This window comes from Hippoglossus hippoglossus, chromosome 6, assembly GCF_009819705.1.
Source record: "Hippoglossus hippoglossus isolate fHipHip1 chromosome 6, fHipHip1.pri, whole genome shotgun sequence".
In the NCBI taxonomy this organism is placed as follows: Eukaryota; Metazoa; Chordata; class Actinopteri; order Pleuronectiformes; family Pleuronectidae; genus Hippoglossus; species Hippoglossus hippoglossus.
Window position 1 is genome coordinate 22,545,873 of NC_047156.1, and position 23,807 is coordinate 22,569,679.

General features: G+C 40.4%; 3 protein-coding genes across 3 annotated transcripts; 2 read left to right on the forward strand and 1 right to left on the reverse strand.

The window, feature by feature from the left end:
• Positions 1-1,084: 1,084 nt before the first annotated feature.
• Positions 1,085-6,305, reverse strand: ppp1r3ab (protein phosphatase 1, regulatory subunit 3Ab). The gene is made up of 4 exons (XM_034588883.1): positions 5,503-6,305; positions 5,131-5,201; positions 4,959-5,038; positions 1,085-4,444 (listed from the first exon to the last, which is right to left on the reverse strand). Exons 1-4 carry the CDS (start codon positions 6,279-6,281, stop codon positions 1,292-1,294), a joined length of 4,083 nt encoding a protein of 1,360 aa, XP_034444774.1. The 5' UTR covers positions 6,282-6,305; the 3' UTR covers positions 1,085-1,291.
• A 3,080-nt stretch (positions 6,306-9,385) lies between these two features.
• LOC117763226 (forkhead box protein P2-like) lies at positions 9,386-14,578 on the forward strand. Its single transcript, XM_034588188.1, has 5 exons — positions 9,386-9,439; positions 9,874-10,045; positions 12,982-13,086; positions 13,952-14,038; positions 14,567-14,578. The coding sequence occupies exons 2-5, from the start codon at positions 9,887-9,889 to the stop codon at positions 14,576-14,578; spliced, it is 363 nt and encodes a 120-aa protein (XP_034444079.1). The 5' UTR covers positions 9,386-9,439; positions 9,874-9,886.
• Positions 14,579-14,868: 290 nt separating this feature from the next.
• On the forward strand, positions 14,869-22,338 carry LOC117763301 (forkhead box protein P2-like). The gene is made up of 12 exons (XM_034588296.1): positions 14,869-14,932; positions 15,593-15,770; positions 16,225-16,320; positions 17,472-17,559; positions 17,943-18,083; positions 18,863-19,049; positions 20,071-20,141; positions 20,614-20,715; positions 20,826-20,947; positions 21,827-21,896; positions 21,985-22,106; positions 22,191-22,338. The coding sequence occupies exons 4-12, from the start codon at positions 17,530-17,532 to the stop codon at positions 22,318-22,320; spliced, it is 975 nt and encodes a 324-aa protein (XP_034444187.1). The 5' UTR covers positions 14,869-14,932; positions 15,593-15,770; positions 16,225-16,320; positions 17,472-17,529; the 3' UTR covers positions 22,321-22,338.
• The last annotated feature ends 1,469 nt before the right edge of the window (positions 22,339-23,807 follow it).

Here is a 23,807-nt window from a genome sequence, read left to right on the forward strand (position 1 = left end):
TTCAGTCTGCAGCTTGAAAATCCCACGGCATCTAAATGGTATTAAAATATAGGTTAATCTTTGTGTTTTTCAGCTTGATGCCAAACATATTTTAGAAGTGATAGGTGGTGACAACTGATTTTAGAGTAAGAGTTCGGGGGTATGACCACAGATCTCTGTAATAACACACTCATTCAGGTTTTCTTTTTGTTGGATTATCTACTAACCTGCCACCTTTAGAGAAAAATATCCCAAGACTACAAATCCTGCTTTTTATTTGTAAGCAAGTAAATAGCAAGTAATAAACTGCATTGATTTTAATTAAATCAGTTCCTACTTTATTCACTGTCAGGTGGCTGCTATCATTAGTCTATTATACGAGCTGTGACCTCCAACAATAATAAAAGTCACTGACACATGAAATGATTTTTCTATAGTTCATTTTATTCATTATAGACTTATGAAAACTAGGTGTAACTACTACAAATACTAGGATACTATAGGGTAGCGTTCACATACACAGCAAACGGATGGGTTTCACTTGAGTAATGTTCTGCAAAAGTGGTCTGTGAGCACTGGTCCTCAGCCTGTTGGCTGAGTCGTCACTAAGTTTTATGTACAGTAAAGCAAGAAAATTGGTTCATACTCTTGACAACAGAGAGTCAACATCCTCCCATAGGGAAAACATAACATTTACCCTGATATATTCTTTAAATCAATGCCCATTATTTGTCACTGTTGTCTAATTGTTGTTTTGGAAGTGCAATGAATTCTGGGATTGGTCGGGCTGGGAAGAATGGTTTCTCAGGGATGGAAGGACATATTTGTCAGCCACACTTGGAGGAGACAGCCTTGTTGTGTCGCTGTGACACAATTTGTCTTCAAATGCAGCCTACGAAGGATGCGGCCCCTGAATGGAGACACAGCTAAAGAGCAGGCATGATGGTTTGCAGAACAAAAGGAGTCCATTATCCCATATGAAAGATAATTTTATTTGTATATCAGGGTGTCACCTCACAGCTAGAAGGTTCCCGGTTCCAATCCTGGTTCAGTGGGAGATTTCCTGTTTGGACTTTGCATGTTCTCCCCGTGTCTGTGTGGGTTCTCTCCAGGTACCCAGGTTTCCTCTCACAGTCCAAACACGTGCAGTTAAATTGGAGTTTCTAAACTGAACACAGATGTGTAAGTGAGAGTGAATGGTTCGTCCCTGTGATACGCTGGTGACCTGTCCAGGGTGTAACGTGCCTCTTGTCCAATGTCAGGTGGGATTAGCGGCATAGACAATGGATGGATGATTGGTGGACAATTTATTTCAACCTATTCTGTTGTTATTCTTCGCTGGTTTTCTCTCTCCTTGAAAGCAGAGCCAAACCACTGATATCAAGTAGAGCCCAAAACAAGCAAAAAAGTCATAATGGTAAGCCACGACAAAAAAAAACACCAACAATGTGATGCATAGCAAAGTCCTTGATAGGTTGCTGCAGGAAAAAGTCTCTTTCCACCAGGAAACGTTTGTATTCACTGTCTCCTGTCCGCCCAGCAGTGACGGAGCTGCGGCTGCAGGTTGGACATCTGCTGCATCCGTGTCTTCGTGGTTGTCCTGATGGCAGCTGAGGTGTGGGTCTTCATCCAGAGACTCAGTGATGGAGGGCATGGGCGTGGAAAGCAGTTTGCCCCGGTTTACAGACGGCCTTTTACCCATACTGAAACCCGTGTCTTTGTTTTTGTCTTTGTTTTTGTCTTTGTTGGCCTGAGCCCCAGTGTGAACAGCCCTGAGACAGTGCATGTACAACTCCACCTCGTCGTCTGAGTCGGACTCTGCGCTGTCGTGGCCTGTTTGGTCACCTTCGGGCTCATCTGTTAAAATGCACGAGTCTCCCTCCATGGCCGAGGACAAACGCTCAGCTTCTGATCGGTTATTTGTGTCATTCTCAGTGCCTTGAAAATCCTCCTCTTTGTAAAAATATATTTCAGCTGGAATGTGTGCACTTCCCTCCTCCCTGTCTTTGTTACAGGCCTGCACACGGTTCATCTGAGCAGATAAACCCTCCTCCTTAACTTGTGTGACGTCTAACATCTCTTCAAAACACGTTACTTCATCTTCTCCGTCCTCTGCTGTCATGCTCTCTGAGTCTGGATCTACAACCTCTGAGTCTCCTGCTCCATCCAATGCAATCTCCACTTCGTAATTTGGATTCTCCTCCTCTGCGTTTTCCTCCCTTGGTTTTATTTGATCGTCCCACACCACGCCATCATCATCTCCATTGTTCAAATCTGTTTGCATTTCCTCCTCCCCTTCTATCTCCTCCTCTTCTCGGACACCGTTCCTTCCGTTACTGACCTCTTGCATCTCTGCAAAGTGTTGTTCTTTCTCTAACTCTGTCTCCTCTTGTTCCTCTCCCTTCTCCATTTCAATATCCCCATCTCTGTGTTCCTCCTCAGCTTCTTTCTTTTCTGTATTTTTGGCTTGAACATTTTCTAATTCTCCCACCTTCCATATTTCCTCTCCATCGCTCTCCTTGTCCTCCAGCCCCTCGGCTTCTTTAGCCTCAGTCCCGTTCTCCCCTGCATCACTGAGCTCCTCGGCCAGGCCTTTTTCCCTCTCTGCTGAATTTCTGTCTTCTAATTCTGTCTCTATCCCTGTGTCCTCTGAGCGTCCTCCTTGCTCTGTCTCAGTGTCTGCTTTTAAAAACGTTGCCTTGTTTTCCTCCTGATCTGCTAAAATATTCTTCTCGTCCTCTTCAACCATCATTTCCCAGTTATTCTCTTCAGTAGTGTCTGCTAAATCCTCCCGTAGTATGGCTGCTGACATTGGTTCATCTTTTAAAGATTCTTCCTCTTTCGACTCCACAAATGTATCATTGCCACATGTGTGATTGTCCCTCACTGTTGCTTGTGTCATTGACTCATCTTCCTCGTCGTTGACCTCAGCTTCACCTGAATGTTCTTTTTCATCCTCATACCGATTGTTAGTCAACTTGTTTTGTTCCTCCCCATTTCTAGTTTCTGTCTGAGTTTCTGTCTGAGTTTCCTGAGAGGTCCCGGGTGTTGAGGAATAGTTTCCCTCAGCATCTTCACCATTAGACATGTAGATATTCTCAGTTTGTCTTGCAGCTGAATGATGGACCGTGTTGGGAGTCAAATCTTCATCAGGTTCTACAAGGTTATCCACCTCTGGAGATGCCTTGGTTGTTGATACTGGTGTGTGTTTACAATCTTCTATGTCATCTTCTCCACCCTTGCTGGTTTGTTGGACTGTCTCATCACCATCAGGCTGAAGTGGCAGAAGCAAATTTTCTACACTGGCAGTGACGTCATCTGCTTCAGTTGTATCTCTTTTAGATATAGTTTGTGAACTTGTATTCTCTGGAGGCTGAGCCTGTGCTGCTTCTTCTTTAGATTTTTGGTTTTGAAAGTCACATGACAGACTGTCTTCCTGTGCATCTCCCTGCTGATGTAAACTCTCAGTGGGTACTTGTGTACTTAACAAATCTGTATGTAAAATATTTACTTCTGCTCCAGACAGAGTTTTAGGAAAATCAGATGCATTTGTGCAGCCCTGTACGACCTCACCTGGATGCAGTAGATTTTCTATACTGTCCTGAATGTCACCTGCCGTCTCATACAAACCTGTCTGCTCTTCCTCATTGGGAGGATTATTTGAAATGGCATCTAAGTTCTCTTGGTGTGATTCCTGAGTGTTAATCACATTTCCCTGAGATGTGTCAGCGTTATTTCTAAGATCTGTTAGAAGAGTGCCGCAGCTCTCTTTCCCTTCAGTGTGAGGATAACTATGAGTTGATTCTCCAATACTCAGTGTTGCTTGAATAGGATTTCCCCACTCACCTAAGTTTTCACTCTCACATCCCGCTCTCCCAAACATCTGCTGATACAGTGGAGCCACCACAGTTCCAAATGTGAAGTTGGTGTTTTGGCTAACAAGGCCGTCACTGGTCACTACTGAAGTTACACTGTTGACCACAGAGTTGTTAGCGGATTCATAGCTTGTGTGTTGCTCCTGAGTTTCACCCTCAGCTCTGCAGACTGACTTTGCAGGAGCAGACTCGTCATGTGAATGCAATGGTTTATCTGACGTATCCGTGGCACTCCCACCACCTGTTAATGTTGCAGAGTCAGTCAAATGTTTGCTCTCAGGTTTCTCTGGCTCGCTGTTAGATCTGCTGTCATCCCCCAGTGACGTATCATGTAGAACATCAAGAAGGGATTTGCTGCATGTTTCCAGGGCCTCTGAAACAACCTGAGAAAGTTCTGATCTGTTGCCTCCCTCGGACAGTGACGGCACATCTGAATGCTTTTCCACCTGCTTTTCTTCACATGCTGCCTGTTTTGCTTCTGGAAGGGTTTCCTCCCTTTCAGTGTCGCTCCCTCCCTTCTCTCTTTGGGCCCGAGCGATCCGCGCGGCCTTCCTGCCACTTCTTCGGCTGCTGATTCGTCTATTCTCGTTCTGTCCATCAACAACAAGAGAAGATTAATATCGGCCATGCTTTTTTAATAAAAGGGAGTGGGGATTTAAAGTTGTAAGTCACAAAGGAACGTTACGTTAAATACTGTAGCCTACGTTTTTATCTAATACTAAAGTGATTAGAAAATAGCGTGCATGCAAAATATGAGACACAGGGGAAGTGCAAACAGCATGAACGTCTTGTCCTTTTGGAGCAAAGTACAACAGGGCGGAGCTTCTCAGGCTGCAGTCAAGTGACATTCTCTCAGAAAGTGCACCCAGGCTCATGTTAAGTTTCTCCTGTACCTCACAAACAAACCATAGTGTCTTAAAGTTCCCTTTCATAGATACTGGTGTAACAAACCTGCAAACACAGTTTTGTTGCAAAAAGAAAATTTATAATCTTGTGTATTCAATTGCATTTGGCAACTAAATAGTCTTAAAGCAAAACACAAAATGTGATAGTGAACTGGTTTGTTATGTCCTGTGTCAAGTAATAATGAAAAAAAGAACTTACCTTTGTTTTTTGTCCATCTTCACCATCAGAGATTTGCTTGGCTTTCATCGTGGTCGCTTCCTCTGCATATTTTGACACAACTGGAAAAAAGCAATATTGCACATTGTGTTTGTCATTCTTCAAAATTAACAAATATTTTCTTAAGTTCACAATCAGCTGAATTAATATTCACCTGAAATAGCTGAAGTACTCTCCTCAGGAGAAGCATCCGTGGTTGAGATGTTTTCCGCAAAGAAGTTCTGACTGTGAATTAATAAAATAAAATTAGGTCTGTCTCATGTGTGTCTCTCGCCAACTAACACACCACGAGACGACGATGCACTATTATATACTACAGAGGAGCTTTCTTAACGATATGTTCAAATAATTTGCTTCAAACTTTAAGCAAATGCTTTACACATATTCTTGAAATTGAATGGCAGAAATTGGACAGTCTATTCTTCCATCCATGATTCTTATAATTAGATTAAATATAATATACTATAAGCCATATAATAGTATTGACATTTTAAAATCCTTCACAGTTAAACACACAGCTCTTCACCTGACTGTCTTAAGGCAGCTTTTCTTGTTCACGTTGTCCCTCTGTGGTTTGTCTTTCACCCTCTGGTGACAGAACAGCACATAATTCCTGTTGTTGTTGTTGGCCCAGAATGTCCCCACTGGAGTCTCGTACCGCAGACAAAACTCCACTCTGGCTCCCTGCTCCCCGAACGGGGGCACCAAGGTGAGCTTGAATGAGAAGCAATCCATCAGACTGTCATTGGAACAGGGGACGAACTCTGCCAGGAGGTCAAAGTAGCTGGACCAGGCGTCCAACGTGGTTCGGACATACACTGTTTTACTGAAGGAGATGTTGAGGACACGGATCACGCCTTTCAGTATTGTCGTCTTATTGTGAAGTAACTCGATTGTCTCCAGCTCCAACCTCTGGTCCCGCACTTTGACGAACAGCTCCTCAGTGGACAACGGAAGGGAGAACGTGTGAGGAGACAGGAAGTACTCCTCTGCCTCTGTACCTTCACCCTCAGGGGAGCCGTACCCTGGCAGCTTGGGCACATCCCATGTGTCAAACTCCTTCACTTGCACCAAACTGAGGCCCTTGGAGTCTGCAAAGGACACTCTCCTGGAGCCGCTGAGGGGGGGCTCGGGCTCCCATTCCTCGTCAGTGGAAGAGCTCTTTCTCCGTGGGAGGGGAGAGGATTTGGGCCTGATGCAAATAACATCTTCACCCTCATCACTGTCTTCGTCCAAGGAGCTGGGGCCTGGCACTCCTAGGAGGTTACAGGTCCCGGAAAGTCTCGGCTGTCCCACAAACTCCATGGGGCTCTCTGTGAGAGAGTCAGCGGGAAATGACTTGCAGTGCTTCTGCTTCTGGCAACTGACATTCAACATGCTCTGACTTAACAGATGGAGTCGAGTTACAGATGACATTGTTGCAAGGGCCAACACTATAAATAGGCCAGAAGGGACTTAAACTATGTTTAGCAATCTAAGCTCAGGAAGAGAAAATATCATGTGTTTATGGGATATCATTTACAATATACAGTAGATCAATGATTATCTCATTTTCTTTTTGCAAAATCTTCACCTTTTTTGTCTCAACTGCTGTAATTGCTCTCTGAGAATGGTATTTGCACTACAACCATGACTTTTACCTTGACGGCTATTTCTGATTGTTGCTTTTGGCCCGCAATAGGTCACATGAGGACTAAAACGGACCAAATGGCCTTTACATTCTTTAGGCCTCCAAAATATTCACCTCTGACCAATAAATCACTCTCTGAGTCTGACATGGGGAGAGACCACTTTCCCTCAAGATCAAACTGCGGATATTAGAATTACACAGTTTACTGTTATGAATACTATACTATTACTGTTTGTGTTACTTCCTGTGTCCTGTTCATTCATAATCTTACTGGGCAAAACTAATGCATATTTTAATAGTAAGTAAGTAGTAAGTGTTTTGTCTGAACTGAAGAATGGTGACCTCCACCCTAAGATATGAACAGCATAAAGACATGTTAAGTTACATAGAAGACAGGAGATGTCCAGTGTTATGTCCAACAGGAAAGAACCAAGCTGTCAGAGGATGTGGGATCGGATACAGGCAGGGTACTTAAACTAGTAAAAATTATACAATAAATACAGGGATAGGAGGAACAAGACAACATCTATCTGACAGGATGCAACATCATGGAGGAGAGCATCAGAGAAATTATTTTAAAAAAAAATCAATGCTAGAGGGTGTCAGCACCTATGGGATGATCCTCACAGACCCAGTCCATCCTCCAGAGACCACGATGAGCTCCTCAGACAATCCCTCTCTTAGGAATACACAGCCGTAAACCTTCGCTCTCCTACGTTGCTCTGATCGCCACAGTCATCCTTTCCTCCCCCTCCCAGAAACTCAACCTGGCGTCCGTCTACAAAGCGATGGTGGAACCTTTGTGAAGGTGAGCCTCTGCGGCCGGGGCCATCACTGGGGCGTCCACTGAGCTCGCCTGAGAGACTTCCAGCAGGGTTTTCTGGAGCCACCGTTCCCGTGGAGGTATTTGGAGTGGACTCACCCATGCTGTCTGCCCTGGAGTGTCCATGTGGGCTGGGTACAACCCCCCAGCTGGATGACACAGTGCTGTTTTCCTGTCAACCGCACTGATGTGACAGTGTTACTGCTGGTACAACACAAACTGCACCGTATTGAGACTAATAACATGACATCACGACACCAGCAGCACAACCCCCGCAGGACTCCTGGCTGCTGGTGTGTGACCCCCGTCCCTAAAGAGTTAATAAAACCATTGCCTTACAGAGTGAACTTTTAATTTCACCCCTGAAATTGCTAAGGAAGGTTTTTTTCCTGTGGCTGAATACACTGAACACACGTGTGCTACTTTTTTCTTCCATAAAAGCTTCAGGACAGGTAAATACTGATCCAGTAGGTGGCAGAAAGTTACCTTGGTAACAATATCTACATTTCAATCATTAATTGCTCTTATATCTGCCCTACATGTTTTGTATGAGAGAAAGAAACATTTTGGCCTCAATGCTCAACTGTCTCTTACATAAATACATACATAGTAAAAATAGTTTAATCTTTGACATGTGGTAGTCGAAGATATTACTCTGTATATTTATGTTGTTTGTTCGTTGCACTACGACACGAAATAAACATCGAAATATAAAAGCACGTGAAATGAAAATAATGTATTCAAGGCTTCTGTTCCTACCTTGAAATCCCTCTCATCTCACCAGAGGAGAATGAGTCTTGATGTTAGAACAGCCTGGCCTCTGCTGCACCTGCAGTCTGTAAAACATGTTCCACAATAAAGAGCTGACATTAAAAGAAAAACAGCTTTAGGTTTGCATAAAGGAAAAGCAAAAATAAATGGTCTGTATTTATGGAGCTCTCAACAGACCAGTTTTTGACACTCACCCATGCACACACGATTCATACATGTATATGCAGCACTTTCTCTATCACACATCACTTTTACACTCAGGGGCCATTTGGGCCCATGGACACTTTGATATGCAGAAAGGGGGAGACTGGGATCAAACTGCACTGCAGAGCAGCTGGTTAGTGGACCACCCGCTCTACCTCGTGAGCCACAGCCACCCCAATACATAATACTACATAGAAGAGAATGAAAAACGTGAAAATGTGACTGAGCAGAAACTTCCTGTATAATGTTTTATTACATCAGAGTAATTTCAGGTGTCTGTGTTGAACTTCTGCACTCCGGGTGTTTATCAGCAGTTCGAATCAACACACTTCTATTTGTTTGTTGTAGACGCACTAATGTGCTATTCAAGTAAAAGTGCACTACCCTACTGTAAATAGCTCTTTGATAACAGTTTGACAGTTGAAGCCACAGAGCTCTTTTTGTTGTTTAAATTTCTTATGTCTAAATAAAGTCACAGACAACTATACTTGTCTTTTCTCAAAGGGCCCGTTGTTTTCACCATTAAAGACAATAAACGATGCTCAGATTGAGGATATATTTTTTATTTTTTTTACTGTTACCTGATTGCATACAGTATGTCTATGAATATCAACAAAGGAAATGAATGCATTCTCACAGCCAAATGGGTAACTGAATATCACAGGGTTATGTTTTCATGCCACAATATAAATAATCTTTGCATTATTAGATGTGCTGTGTATTGATTTGTGTGAATTTCTAGGGAAGCTTGAATGTAGAAAATCTCCACTACTCACCAGGGACGCTCTCTTAATTTAAAACTATTTCAAGCCCTAAAATAAAAATAATTGTCTGCAGCTCAGGCTGATTTTCATCTTTTTTTTCACAACCTGGTGATCAACTTCTTTTCTCTGTCTGTCTACTTTAGTGACTGCAGCTGTGGCTCCTCCCTCTCAGGTAGACACACAGCTGGAGCACTTTCTCCCCCATCCTCACTCCGAACCGTATGAGTGGGAGACACCAACTCTGCCCGGCTGCTCTGTCTTCAGCTAAATGGTACGTATGTTTATAATGTTATTCTGGGAGATTTAAAGGCAGCACAGAGCTCTCAGTTATGGACATGGGATGACAGTATCTTCTTGTGTTGTATCCCTTGAAGTAAAACTCCTGTTTGTGCCCAGTGATTGTGAATGTGAGAGGTTGGTTTTTATTGCTCGTATGTGTGGTTCTTTAAACTGTATCTACAGCATTTCATTAGATTCCAAACCTTGCATTGTTTGTTTCAACTGTGCAAATATTTTTTCTTCCTTTCTCTTTGTATGCCCTATAATAAAACACACATGCTTTGTATTTTTAAATATCACAAAGTATATTTTTCTTTCTTGCCTTGTGTTTAGTGCAAAGCCACATGAAGGTGTGATGTAGCAGCTATGCTGAAGTGTATTTTCAGTGTATTTTCGGTTTATTTATTGTTGAATATTTTCTTTCAGGACCTGAGCTGGGATGCCTGAGTCTCCTCTCAGTCCCACGGCAGCCCGTCAAACTCCAGCCGCCAGCAGCCTGCTCAGTCACACAGACAACAGTGCGGCAGAGAGAGTTGCTAATGGGGACTCCTGCCGTGGAGTGAGTGGTGAAAACTGGCAGAGTCTCCACCATAAACAGGTACTTTCATCCTCCTCCTCTCCTTCCTTCCTCCTCTTCATAAGCGGGAAATAGCACAGTCTTTGGCAAACAGATGTCAGGAGAAATACAGCCAGTCAGCTCCACATTGGACATCCTCTGACAGGACAGCCAACACAAGCCTGCAGTTCTGTGGACAGTGGCAGGGAATTCATTTGAGATCTGATCCGAGCTGGGAGGTGACATGCAGAAAACTCTGTTTGTACTTAATTGTTAGATTGCATGTCAGAGCCGAGGAGGAGTAATTGTCCACAGACCTCTGCCAAGCAGACGCAAGTGAAAGTGAAAAGTGAAATGAGCATGGCCCAAGATCATTTTATGGTTGTCTGCTGCGATTCCATCCCTGGGAATCTTAATCTCCGGGATCAGTGAAACAACAAGGTAATGAGTGTGTGGTCGTCTCCGTCTCCTTCAGACGGCTCCTCATCCTGACAGTCTCATCCTGTTCTCTTAATTCACTTTGATCAGGACTTGTAAAGGCCTTAAACTTCAAACACCTTAAAATATTTGAACAATATTATAAAAACATTGCTGCTGTGCATAATCAATGGTTTCATCTTAATGATCACCACTGTTGACAATGTTGTCTGTCGTGAATCCAGTCTTCAAAGCACAATAATGACTTGTGATATGAAAGTTTTTAAATGTTAAACTCTAAAATGTTACGGTTGAAGACTATTGACAGTGAAGAGCGGGCTTCTCTCATAAAAGAGCAGGGCCTCAATGTGTAATCTGTTGTGTAGCACGCCACACACTCAAATGGTGTCAGTGCCTTATTTAAAACTTTGCTTCAAAGAAAATCCAGGAGGGACACAGAAAGTAAAAGACTAAACCTGCAGCTGCTTTTATTTTTCTGATACATTATTTAGTAATTAAATTTACTATCATTTATTAAAATGTCAGAAAATTAATAAAACTGTCCATCACCGTTTCCCGAGTCTAAGGCAGCATCTTTAAATTAGCTGTTGGGCTCAGTTACACTACCCTGCACACTGTCATACACGTGGCTGACTTCTGGTCGAAACACCAGCTTTGTTGACTGGTGCAACCAGTTCTATGATAATTAGCTACGTGTTTTGTTTTTTCATAGAGAGGAAGTTTATTGAGATGAGTTGATTTAGGTGATTTTGGTTATATTAAGTTTGGGGAAACCGATTTCCTGTTCCCTTAACATGTGGAGAACTCGTGTACATAAAAACTTTAAATAGTTGAATAAACACTGCACATTTTCATCTTATTTCTTCACTACTTCTGACATTAGTTTATTCTGATTGTCACAGTTCAAAAACCAGAGATACTTGCTTTATTACTAACTGAGAAAGTCCTCACGTATAATGCATGGAATCGTTTGCTTAATGTGTCTGAAAACAGGGTCAATAAGAAGGTTTTCCTTTTGATCACACAGCTCTCCTTTGGCAACAGATCTTCCAGCTGTTTTTGAGGAAGCTGAATTATAATATAATATGTATAGAAATAATTGACCTTGCAGTTTGAACACAATTAAAAGATAGTGACTTGCTACATTTGACGAAAAATAGTCAAAAGATGTTGCAGTAAAACTGAAATTACGATCATATATTAAAATCAAGCACGCTAACGGCACTAAATCTTGTGCTATAGCAAACGTTAGTCTCTTTAAAAACATCCCTGTGGACAACAGATTGAGTGAATTAAAAGAGGTTGAGAATGAATCACATTCTATTCTGTGTTGCCTTTATTATGATGAATTAAGATTATAGAATACATGAATAGTCCTTTCAAACTTAAGAAATGTTCTGGTGCACTGATAATGACAGATTGGTTGTATAGGTTAAATGCTCATAAGTTGCTACCTTTGTTTCTAAAACGCCAGGATGGTTCATTTGTTTAGTGCTAATATTGATGCTGCTACTTTGGTTTCTTTCTTTCTTTTGTATTCTTCTTCTAAATAATAGTGTATTGTAAGCCTGCTTTAGGCTGGGCACATAATGTACAGGACACAATAATGAAAATACATAAATCAAATATAACTGGCTGTTAATGCTTCGTGAAACTGTTTAACTCACATACATTTTTTTTGTTGATCAGCACATTAATCAATATAATAATTGTTTAAATCTTAAATACGACCAAATCATGAATAACAGATACAAGTAATTCAGACACTCTGATACTACTACTATCTGATTTATTGTTTTTTGGAGTGTCTTATCTGTCTGGTGGAAACTTGTGTGGGAATATCTCAAAAGTCTTATTTTATTACATCCAAGATTGTACACCAATAGAGATAAAGTGAGGTTTTACTGAAACCTATGAAGAACATAATCAAGTCACAGCCTCTGCACTTAAGTAGAGAAAATTACTTTATCTGTGTAGAAATAAAGAGATATTTATCATAATGAATTTTTTTAGCAAAAATAAATATGTAGCACTATGTCATTATATTATATATTCATATTATATTTTAAAATAATTTGTAATACCATATATTTAATTTGTATGCACCTTTTGTTGTTTTAAAAATGCAGTCATGGCAATTGCCGCTGCCTCTGTTTGACTACAGAAGGAGACGGACACAATCACTCTGTTATTTGACGCTCAATCAGTAACAGTGCAGATCGGTTATTATTCTGCCAGTGTTTGGCTTTATTAATACCCATACACTTCTATTAAGAGTCACAACAAGCATGTAATTGTGTTGCTAATTAACTGGTCAGCCCATCTCCCATCTCATTTGGGGTCAATGACACAATCCGACATTAGGATGTTCACAAAAGGTTGACAGCACTGTTTGGTAATTGGATTGGAAAGATTCCCATTGGATGGTTATTACTGTTTAACACTTGACACTTGCCTTCTGTCGGGTGCACTCGTCCTCTCGCCTTCACTCTGTAGACTGTTTCTCGTGCATCATCGTATCCCTCCTCTTCCTCTTCAAGGTGTGTCTGGCGATGATGGCTCCTCGGCAGATTCAACAGCTGCTCTCTCCAAACCAGCTGCAGGCTCTGATCCACCACAAGCAACAAGCTCTTCTGCTCCAACAGGTATTTATAAAATACTTACACCAGTACAAGTGTTTTTGGTTCCAATGCACAGGACTCTGGTTAACTTGACTTTGTATAATTTATTTACATTACACAAATACTGTACTTATTGGACTGAAAATACAGTAATTTAAGGAATAAATGCAATATAACATAAATATAAATGTAATGCAATATACCCTGGATGACTGTCCATACTGTAACTACAGTACTTAATGTTATATAATATATTGCATTAAAATTACAATGCAATATAAAGTTAGCCTAGCCAACTGACCATATTGCGACTCAATGAATAAATTATTTAACATAATGCAACAAAAAATGTAGTGCAATATTAAGTTAATATTAAGTTAACCTAACTAACTGTTAAGTTGTCACCCTAACTATCAAGTTAAGTGAAACTAAGTGAGTTACGTCTGCAGAGGCCGACAAACACAAAACACCATGGTGATATCTTGAATGATAATTGAAAGAAAAAGTATTCTAAAGGAAAAAACAAGCTAGCAAAAAACAACTAGTAAGCATTATATAAGTTAATGTTAATTAGTGAGTATACTGTTGTAAATAAAATACAAATTAGTAAACTAACCCACCGACCCATAGATTGTGAATATAAACATTTAACCCAATATATTTTCTTTTTTTGACAAAGTGCTGAGGAAGTGTAAAAAAGACTAACCGCTGTCTGATCTGAGAACAAAACCACACACTTGAATAAGGAAAGACTCTTGGGACAGAAATATTTTTACAGTTGGCCATTTATAACTTAATGTATATTGAAGTTTACTATTTCACGAATTTTTTTGTAAGTTGTTTGAGAATGAATTACGTGTCTTTGAAATAATGGTTCACCATTTCCCAGCAACATCTGAAAGAGTTTTACAAGACTCAACAACAAAAGATTCACCTGCAGCTGCTTCAACAGCAACCCAGCAAGAAAGTCAAGGAGGCAAGTGATGATTTGTCTATTATATTTGTTATTATTATTATCTGTTGTTATTAATTTGTTTCAGTTTACTTGACTGATATTTGCATTTATATACCTATCTATATTTATCCATCTTGGGGTAAGAGCTTTTATGAGGAAGTCCAATAAGATTTAACAAATAAAATAATTGCTGGTGTTGAAATCCTTTCAGTGGTTCCAAATAAACTGCTACAGTTTCCACAGAAGAACATTTAGCAGTGGCCTGCAAAAATAACGAAATCAAATTATAACGGAAGAAGACAGGCAGCCTAACAAAAACAGATAGAAAAGAAATTCTTGACAAAAATTCAAATGACTATATAAAGCATAAAAATACATTTAAATAAAATAGAGACCAAAGATATAGACAGATATCTTCACTTTGTCCAGAATATAAACTGTACAGTGGTAGTAATCATGTGCTTAATGATATATAATGAAGAGACATGTTCATGTGCTTGGTCTTGTTTTGAGAATGCAATGTTCTATGTTTCTTGCCGTCATCTATAGATGAGATTGTGAGCGTGAGATTTCAAAGTCAGGAAAGTCAACTCACTGTGACGTACTAGTTAAGGGGTGTTATGACAGATGCTTGTATATGTCACTGATTTTAATCCAGATTCAAAATCCAGAAAATTATCAGAAGACAATAGAGTGTGAGCAGAGTTTTAAATGGATATTACCTCACTTTTCTGCAAAATGAGTTGTTTTCTGTTTGTCTCCTCCAGCTCCCTGCACAGCAGCTCGTGTTCCAGCAGCTCCTCCAGCTCCAGCTCCAGCAGCAGCAGCAGCAGCAGCAGCAGCAGCAGCAGCAGCAGCAGCAGCAACTCTTCCGGGTGCAGAGACCAGTCCTGTCCTCTTCTACCCTCCCTCCAGGTCACTGCTCTTTACATGTATTACAGGGGTTAGGGTTAGTTCTGTGGTTCTGGAGTCGTCTTCAGAATTATTACTTGTCATTAGTGAGTCCTCCTCAAACAGTTCTACAATATACCGTCACTTTTTACTGGACGTTGTGTGTAGAGCTTTTTTACAAACAGTCTATGGTGCAAAGTAAAGTTTGTGCTCATCCTACCTGGTTTATCTGCAATGAAGATTTCATAGTTAATGTGTGGCTTATGTTGAAGTTTGAATGATTTACTGAATTGCTGTTATTTTGTATACATTATACATTGCATGTCGGCAGAGTGCTGGTCGGCTGTTTGTCACATTTGTATTTATATTTAACGTAGAAAATGTGAAAATTGTGCCAAACTCGACACAGCACTTCGTCAGGCAATTTAGAATAAACATGCCATATGTGCGAGATATGTGTTCCACATACAGACAGACAGAAAGAAAAATAATTGTAGTTGTAATTATTCCTGGATTACAGTAAAATGGCTCATGAGAAAGAGATGCTTTCCCAGTTTCTCCAGAAGAAGTGTGTGAATGTGAAACAAAAAAACGACCCTTCGCTTTACAGTATTTATCATAATCTTGCTCAACATACAAAGCAACATCATTGGATTTTACAAATACTGTTTCTCTACGTTTCAGTGGGTTTCAGCCCAGCAGAGTTGCAGCAGATATGGAAGGAGCTGACAAATGGATTAACTGAAGATAAAACCACGATTAAGGGCAATTATGACTCTTCCACTAACGACACCAGGTCAACACAAGTCAGGGGCAGACAGGCCGATGTCCAGCCGTCTCCCTCTCCTCGCAGGACCGAATGGTGAGACCAGTCCGCTCCTGCTGTAAACAGACACTCCCTCTCTTCTAAAACATCAAGCACTTGTCACCGGCAGACGTTTTCTTCTTGTCGAGGTGTGGGTGGGGAGGCGTTATCTTTTGCAGCGAGGCTTCACTTTTAATTCCCCTCGGGACGATAGATTTTTGTTTTGCTTGTTTGCTTTGTGTCCCACCACCTGAAGTGGTTATGCAAAGAAAAAGAAGAAAAAAAAAGTTTACATGAGTACATGTCCCAAATCAAAAGTAAACACTTTTCCATTTATTTTTCAGTGCTCCCCTTCCAACCTCTCTCTGTCATTTTCCTCCACCCGAACAGAAAGGAAAACACTCTCATGTCTGTGTTATTGCTGTTGTGCTCTTGTTCTCTTACTGTTGTTTGGCTGCTGTAGTTTTTTTTAATGATGACAATACTTTCCTTCTTCACCTCCCTCGTCTAGTGCTGATCGTGCCGCCTCACATGTTCTCTACAGTCATGGTGTGTGTAACTGGCCCGGATGTGAGACCGCGTGTGAGAACTTGAACCAGTTCATCAGGTATTTAAACTCCATCCTAATGCATTTCAGCTTCAGTTTGTTTTTCAAATCTGTTTATCATTCAAAGTCATATTTAATATTTTCAGTAAAAAATGACTCACTCAGTGAAATGCCCCAGTTTGAGACTCTTATGAATTATCATTTCATTTGAGTGACAGAACTAAGCATCTGTTTTTCTGAAAGATAAATCTCTGGAGGTTGGTTAACAGCACTTAATGCTGTTTACTGCATATTTTCAGATTTGTCAAAGATCCTTCAAACCATGTAAATAAAAAAAACTGCGCAGATTATTGATCAGTTACCAAATTGCAATTTCTGAATTTTCTTAACCATAAATTAAATAGCTCTGCACAATAATTTTTTTTAATTGTTTGAAGTAACCTCTCTGGTGGCAGCAAGTGGCCAGAGGCAATTGGTTTTTGGGTTGTCTGTCTGTCCCTTTGTCGTGGACATGGTATCTCTGGAATGCTTTTGTGGAATTTCTTCAAATTTGGTACTAACATCTAGTTGGACAGATGAACTGATTTTGGGGGTCAAAGGTCAAAGGTCAAGGTAACAGTGGCCACACAAAACATGTTTTTGCCTCTTAAGCATAAATATCTCAAGCCTGCCTTCAGGTTCTTCACATTTGGACCAGTTGTTACTTGGACTCAAAGATGAACTGATTAGATTCCAGAGGTCAAAGGTGAAGGTCAAAGTGACCTCATAAGATTATGGAATTTTTCTTTAAGTAGACTGGAACTGTACTAGTCGGTGGAGGCAGGGTGATGATTCTAGATAGGAAATAATCATAGCTTGGGTATAATTGTATTTATCATGCAGCAGGATATTGTTTCATACAGAAAAGAGGATTCTGGAAAAATATTCAAAAGTGTTTGTATAACAAGCTTCAACTATTTTTCAGACACACTGATGTTTATCTCCGTGACTTGAATGTAAGGATAAGACATGAGTGTCACAAACAAAGAGATAAAAAGACTATAGTATTTTTTTCTTTTGGAGTTGGAGTCAGCTGTAGCAACAGAGCAGTTACAAATATTAAGCATTGTTTTGAGAGCTATTTGGGGACTTGTATATTGTACTGGTGTATGCAACTATGGAGCAGATTTTTTCAGTGGAGCGTTGCTTCGATGCTCTTGTGTGTGTTTCAGGCACATAGGCAGTGAACACACTCTGGATGACAGGAGCACAGCCCAGTGCAGAGTCCAGATGCAGGTGGTTCAGCAGCTGGAGCTTCAGGTATGAAGCATGAGTCCGGTCAAATCTGTCCAACATCAAAAGTTCGAGCTGCATGCAAACCTGTCCTGTAACGATGTATATCTGCACAATGACAATCTAACTGGGTGCACTGATTAGAAGTGTGTGTATTTAAAAGGTATCTCCCCAAATATTAATAGAATATTATTTCTCTGTAACTGATTCCTCTACCACCTAAACACCTTCTTTCTCTCAGTCTATCCAACACCTTCTCCTCCTCCCTCCTGACGTTTGACACATGAGGAAAATGTACTTTTCAAAATGTGTCTGGTTCACAGCCTCCCATTTCAAAGATCTGTGCTCAGTGATTTTGAATGCGACGCCATCCACAGATCCCCTCTCCCTCCCTCCATCTCCTCTAACAGCTCTGCAAAGAGCGGCAGCGTCTGCGGGCGATGACGGCTCACCTGCATCTGCCATCTCCAGAAGCTCAGTCGCTGTCTGCACCCGCGAGTCAACAGTTGCCTGATATGACTGATATGGCTGCTGACCCACGAGCTCCACAGGTAGTGTGTGGTAATAGCTGTGTGAACAGCAAAAAACAGAGTAAATGAGCTGTGAACTGTGTGTCCGTGTGTGTGTGTGTGTGTGTGTGTGTGTGTGTGTGTGTGTGTGTGTGTGCGTGCGTGCGTGCGTGCGTGCGTGCGTGCGTGCGTGTGTGTGTGTGTGTGTAGCAATAAAGAGCTGTGAGCAAAACAGTAAATATGTGGCGGGGAGTCAAAACACCATGTGTCTGCCTGCAAACTTATCTTCTCTGGATGAGGATGCAGCCGGCCTGTATTTGACCTGGGAATCTTTTACAGTTGGATGAGTTGCTCTGTGTGTATGTTGGTATTTTCTTTGAGATAAAACAATATGAGATAGACAGAAACCCTTGAACCTGCTCATGCAGATGCATGTCTGCAAAAAGTTTTACTTTTGTAAGGTCCTTTCTTTTTGTACCTAAAGTCTTAGCTGCATGACGAGATCCTTCCTGAGTGTTTCTTTTCCCTCTGGCGCCCAGCTGTTGACATCACATGGCCACCATTGTGTTTTCATACTGCGGAAATTCTCTGTGTAGAAGCTAATCATTTGTTAATCTTGCAAATATTGCACATTAATCAAAACACTCACCAAACAATTTCACCCTATAATTAACCATAATTTCTTGTGATATTAGTGGACTCACCCCTGAGGAGGCGAATCGAATCGCTCTGTTACACTGGAAGTCTCTCTCTGTCTGATTTGTTTTGTCTGTCACTCCGCCTGCTGCTTTATTAACCTCGTCTGCATGTGTCGCTCTCAGCTCAGTTCCGTCACCAGCGACCTGACCTCGCTGAACTCGTCGGACGGGGCACGAGTCTCCCCGCTCCAATCTCTGGGTCCTGTCAGCTCTCCGTCCCTGGGCTGTGAGGAGGAGTCGCCCACTCACACAGGATGTGCCGGGGCCATAAGACGTCGGCAGCACCCTCTGGTCTACTCGCTGTCCTCAGGTAAATCTAGAAAATGCACACAGAGAGAAGGTTCATTTTAAATGTGTCATGTGCTACATCTCTCAAATGTCTTAGTATTATGAAATTATTACAACTTCATAATTATAAGATGCAGGTCAGCAAAATGACAATACATTGACAATGCCACCCAACTGAGATTGTGAGGCGGTGACGTTCGGAGCTGACCCGCTGATGACCCTGATGGAGCGAGCTTCTTTAGGGTTTCCTTATGAGATTTCCTTATTTCCAGGGACGGAGGCTGTGGTGAGGCCTCATAGTCACATGTGAATGCAGTGAGCCAATCAAATAGCTTAATTGTATAATAAATGTATTCTGTTGGCATATGTGAGGTGTAACCATTATATCAATGCTGTGGAAGAACTTTGTAATAACAACCGCAAATTGTAAGTTGTGGTTCTATCAATTCAGTCTGAAGGCATCTTGAGTGATGTTGGTTAATACTTGCCTCCAGAGCATGCTACATTATTATGTGTGAGGTACAGATATGTCGTATTTGTGGTTCCCCCTATTGGTCAGATAAAAAATGCTTTGGTATACCTATTCCCAATTTAGACCTTAAGATATCCATTTGTGATGATTGGTCAAATTCAGCCACAGCTCACTAACCCCCACCCTTTGCGTTAATATTTTGGTTGATGACGGCATGTTTGTTTTTTACTAATCTTTGTCATGAGTGGCTAATAGGGATGGGTTTCTCCGTCCCCCAAGGCTGTGCACCAAGTTTGGTCAAAGGTTCTATTTGTTTCACTGTTTGGCTAAAACTTTGACCCCATTGGATGACATTGATCTTTGATGAGGAAAGAAAACAAACTCAACACTGAACCCAAACCAAGCAGCAAGTTTATTCCAAATTGGATTAAATCTGCTTCAGTTATCACTGTGACACACAGAGAGATGTCACTGGTTACAACACACCCGCCTGCTACATCAACTAATGTGGTGTAACAAATAATGTGGTCACTTTTAGCTTTATTCCACTTTCCACTTTCTCTTCTTTCAGAAAATGAGTATGAGCTTTACAAGAACAGTGACATCAGACCACCGTTCACCTACGCAACACTGATAAGACAGGTACCATCTTTGACTCAATAAAGCTGAGCTCTTTCTAAAATATATATATGTGAGTGTGTTTCAGTGTGAGTGTGCATTTATATGTATGATTTTCTTCACATTTGTATTCAAGCATCCAGATGTTTTCCATGTGAGCTCATTCATTTGAATCACTCGTCTAAAGCTGAAACATTTTGTTATCAAAGTGACTCTTCCATAAAAAATCACCTGGTTTCAGCTTTATAGTTTGATAGTATTGAGTGGTAGTGTGCAATCTTTATAGAAGGCCACTGGCTTTAATACTTAAATAGGTTATTTTAAAATTAACAAAAAGTTTATTCATGGAGCTGGAAACAACGGCCACAGGCTGGAAAAAAATTGCCTCTGGTTTTTGAGTGTATGATTTTTCCCTCCTGCCTTTTATTAGTGGTGAAACAGTCATGGCTTTGATTTGATCCTATCATGTTTTGTCTTATTTCCTCTCCATGTACAGGCGATTATGGAGGCATCAGACATGCAGCTGACGCTCAATGAGATCTACAACTGGTTCACACGGACGTTCGCTTATTTCAGACGCAACGCTGCCACTTGGAAGGTATCGCCCTCTCAGATAATTAACTCTGTGATAGCAGCGTGTGTGTCTCACCTGATTTATGCAGGATGTAGTCAGTCACAGCTCCTTCGCTCTGATTTTCTCTGGATCAGAACGCTGTGCGCCACAACCTGAGTCTGCACAAGTGCTTTGTGCGGGTGGAGAATGTGAAAGGTGCCGTGTGGACGGTGGATGAGGTGGAATTCCAGAAGAGGAGATCCCAGAAGATCACAGGGTAGAGTAGATAACACCCTGTTTCATCACAGACTTCTTATTATCAACATGTATTTCAGTTTGAATTTAACAATAATAACTTTGTTTATACAGCACCTTCTAAGTGCTTCACAAAGAGGACAAATAAAAACAGGAAAACAAAACATCAAAGGCAACAAGCAAAATAATACGATGTCACTGAAAATAAAAGACAACAAATTATTGAAAATAAACAAAGAAGATGAGATTCTCAAGGGTTTTTTGTCTTTGCTTCAGTATTCAAGAAGAAAAACAGAAAACTGTTTTGCTGCCTCTGGCTTTTAACACAGATCAGGGACCATCTCCTGCTCAGTGGAGTGAAGTGTAATTAACATGCAAATAAATAAATCCTTACAAATTGTAAAATTGGACCAATACAACATAAACTTCTTTGTCCTCCACAAATCAAATTTAATATTAAACCTTAGACCTTGAATTTAATTAGAAAAAAAATAAGTTTTTGTTTTGAGGTCCCTGTGTGAGCATATCTGGGGCTCATCGATTGACAGAAGGTAACAAATGCATTAAAAAAGCATAAAGCAAATACAAGCGTCCATGTCCTGTGTTCTTCCTGTCGACAAAAACAAATCTATAATATGTCTACTGTATTGAACATGAGTTTTTTTTATTGTCTTTAATAAATTAAGGATTATGGTGAGAGTCACTATGACGACAGTTTCGAGGCCTTGTCCCGATCATTCACGCAAATGAATTATTTGTCATCATAACTGACCTTGCCTCAAACTACTGCTGTTTACCGTGTTGTTTTATCAGTGGAATATATACGTTATTGATTTGCTCTCCATAAATTAGACATGGCCATTGCCTATTTCTAAATGATTTACCCTTTGTTATTCTGCAGGAGTCCATCACTTATTAAAAATGTGTCCTCGAACCTTGCTTTGGGGGCAGCTCTGACTGCCAGTTTACAGGTGAGCGGGTGTGTGTTTGAGCCTCTGGATTAAAGGTTTTTGGTTGATCTGTGATGACAGTTCGATTTTTTGTATCCATTTGTTGTAGACAGCGCTGGCTGACACGTCACTGCCAGGGCTCTCAAAGGAAAGTGTGAGCAGGAACTCCAGTAGTCAAACACAGGAGAGCAACGGCCACAGTCACCAAAACATCTCTGCACGTGTCCAGCGGTGAGTTTATTGCAAAGTCCAGAAATCAAACGACTCGTGTACAAATATGGATTTTCAAATGTCTTGGTTTTTCACCTCTTGCAGGTCTCTTTTCCTTAAAGAAGAAACAATGAATCTGAATGAACCAGAACGACAGATGGCGACGGTGAAACCAGCCGCTCTGCAGCATGGCATGACTGGAAATGACCAGGAGCACTTGTTCGACCTCGAATGAAACCTTGAGCGTGGAAATCTTTTAATAATAAAACAGTAAAGCAAGATTTCATTGCGCGTTCAGGGATGTAGGCAAAACAGTTCACAGTACAAACAGAACCATTGTGATTTCATGTGATGAACATGTCACTGTGCTGCCAGCTGGCCTGGAATCTCCAAAACTGGGATTTAAATCAGATCAAGTCCATATAAACATTTAGCTGCTGTTTTGCAGTCAGTTAAGAAATATAAAGTAACACATGTGGTTTCTGTGTTCACCCACAACTTTTTCAATCATTTTTTTAATATTCAAATTTATAGGTAAATGAGAAAAAATATTTCTGACTGTAAAATAGGAGCAATAAATGTATGTAAGTGTTTTAAGTGTTTAAGTTCAGTGATTCTTGATGCTCTACATTTCAATATTTGAGTTTCAAAGTAAACTATCTAGAGAATAAAATGTTACGTTTGGTGATAATCTACAAATGATGTAGAGTAAAGCAGGTGAAGTTACAACATGATGGAGGTGTCGTGTTTGTGTTTACAGTTAAAATCATGTACAGTTTGTGCTGTCCGACTTTCTACTCTGTTTTGTCTGTACATAGAGAGATATTGTTATGTATAGTATATACGATTTTTTTGAGGAAGCAGGTTTTTTATGCTTTTGTTTAAAAAAACAAGTGTTTTAATTTATCTTGTTTTACCACTGAAAGAAAGATAGTTCCAAACATTCCTCTTTTCTAAAAGTTAAAAATATTCTGAATAAATACTTGAGTATTTATAAAGATGTATGTGCCTGTATGGTTGTATGTCCAATGTATTTCATTTACATTAAATATATATATATTGTAACCAGTTTAATGTTTATCTTATTGTTAGAAAACTTGTGATAAATGACACTGATAAATACAGTTTTTGTTTTGAACTGTGTTTTGAAATGTGTGTTGAACAGGCCTAATTATAAATGTTCTTGCACTTTAAAATTCACCCTCATTTATCAACGCCTATGAAAGTGTATGTTGGTTATTTAGTTGATTTTTACAAGGAAATGAATAAATGACTTTTCTTGAGTGAATACACCTGTAGTGTTGTGTTTAGCCCTGTGACAGCAGGCTGACCTGGTTACACTAATCCCTGATGGAGATCTTGAAGGCTCAGGACCATTGTTGAGCTACATTTAGTGATCATCAATGCATCAATCATCAAGGTCAACATATCATATTGAAATAAAATCTCAGTTTTCATGAATTTTTGACAGTTAACAAGCTAGGAAAATTATTTTTTATCAAAATGTCTCTTAATTACAACAACCACTGAGTACATGTAGGTTTTCATTGGAATTCACATAATTTACCTTGAATATGATGATTGTCGCACCTCGTTAAACCCAAGGCAACAAATTGTGATATTTAAATATCGTCTCTACAAATAAAATGTGATTGATCTACTTGATGAAAAACCAGGCATATTGAGTGTTCTGAGGTTTTAGAGTGTGTTTAAGTTAGTGCA

Bases quoted from the DNA above. Each gene is read 5' to 3' on its own strand.
- ppp1r3ab (XM_034588883.1), bottom strand. From the start codon at position 6,281: ATGGAGTTTGTGGGACAGCCGAGACTTTCCGGGACCTGTAACCTCCTA. The intron at 5,039-5,130 runs GTGAATATTAAT...GCTTTTTTCCAG, and splicing joins GAGTACTTCAGCTATTTCAG to TTGTGTCAAAATATGCAGAG. The intron at 4,445-4,958 runs GTAAGTTCTTTT...GTTGATGGACAG, and splicing joins AAGATGGACAAAAAACAAAG to AACGAGAATAGACGAATCAG.
- LOC117763301 (XM_034588296.1), top strand. From the start codon at position 17,530: ATGCAGGTGGTTCAGCAGCTGGAGCTTCAG. The intron at 17,560-17,942 runs GTATGAAGCATG...CTCCTCTAACAG, and splicing joins TTCAGCAGCTGGAGCTTCAG to CTCTGCAAAGAGCGGCAGCG. The intron at 22,107-22,190 runs GTGAGTTTATTG...CACCTCTTGCAG, and splicing joins ATCTCTGCACGTGTCCAGCG to GTCTCTTTTCCTTAAAGAAG.
- LOC117763226 (XM_034588188.1), top strand. From the start codon at position 9,887: ATGCCTGAGTCTCCTCTCAGTCCCACGGCAGCCCGTCAAACTCCAGCC. The intron at 10,046-12,981 runs GTACTTTCATCC...TTCCTCTTCAAG, and splicing joins AGAGTCTCCACCATAAACAG to GTGTGTCTGGCGATGATGGC. The intron at 13,087-13,951 runs GTATTTATAAAA...ACCATTTCCCAG, and splicing joins AAGCTCTTCTGCTCCAACAG to CAACATCTGAAAGAGTTTTA.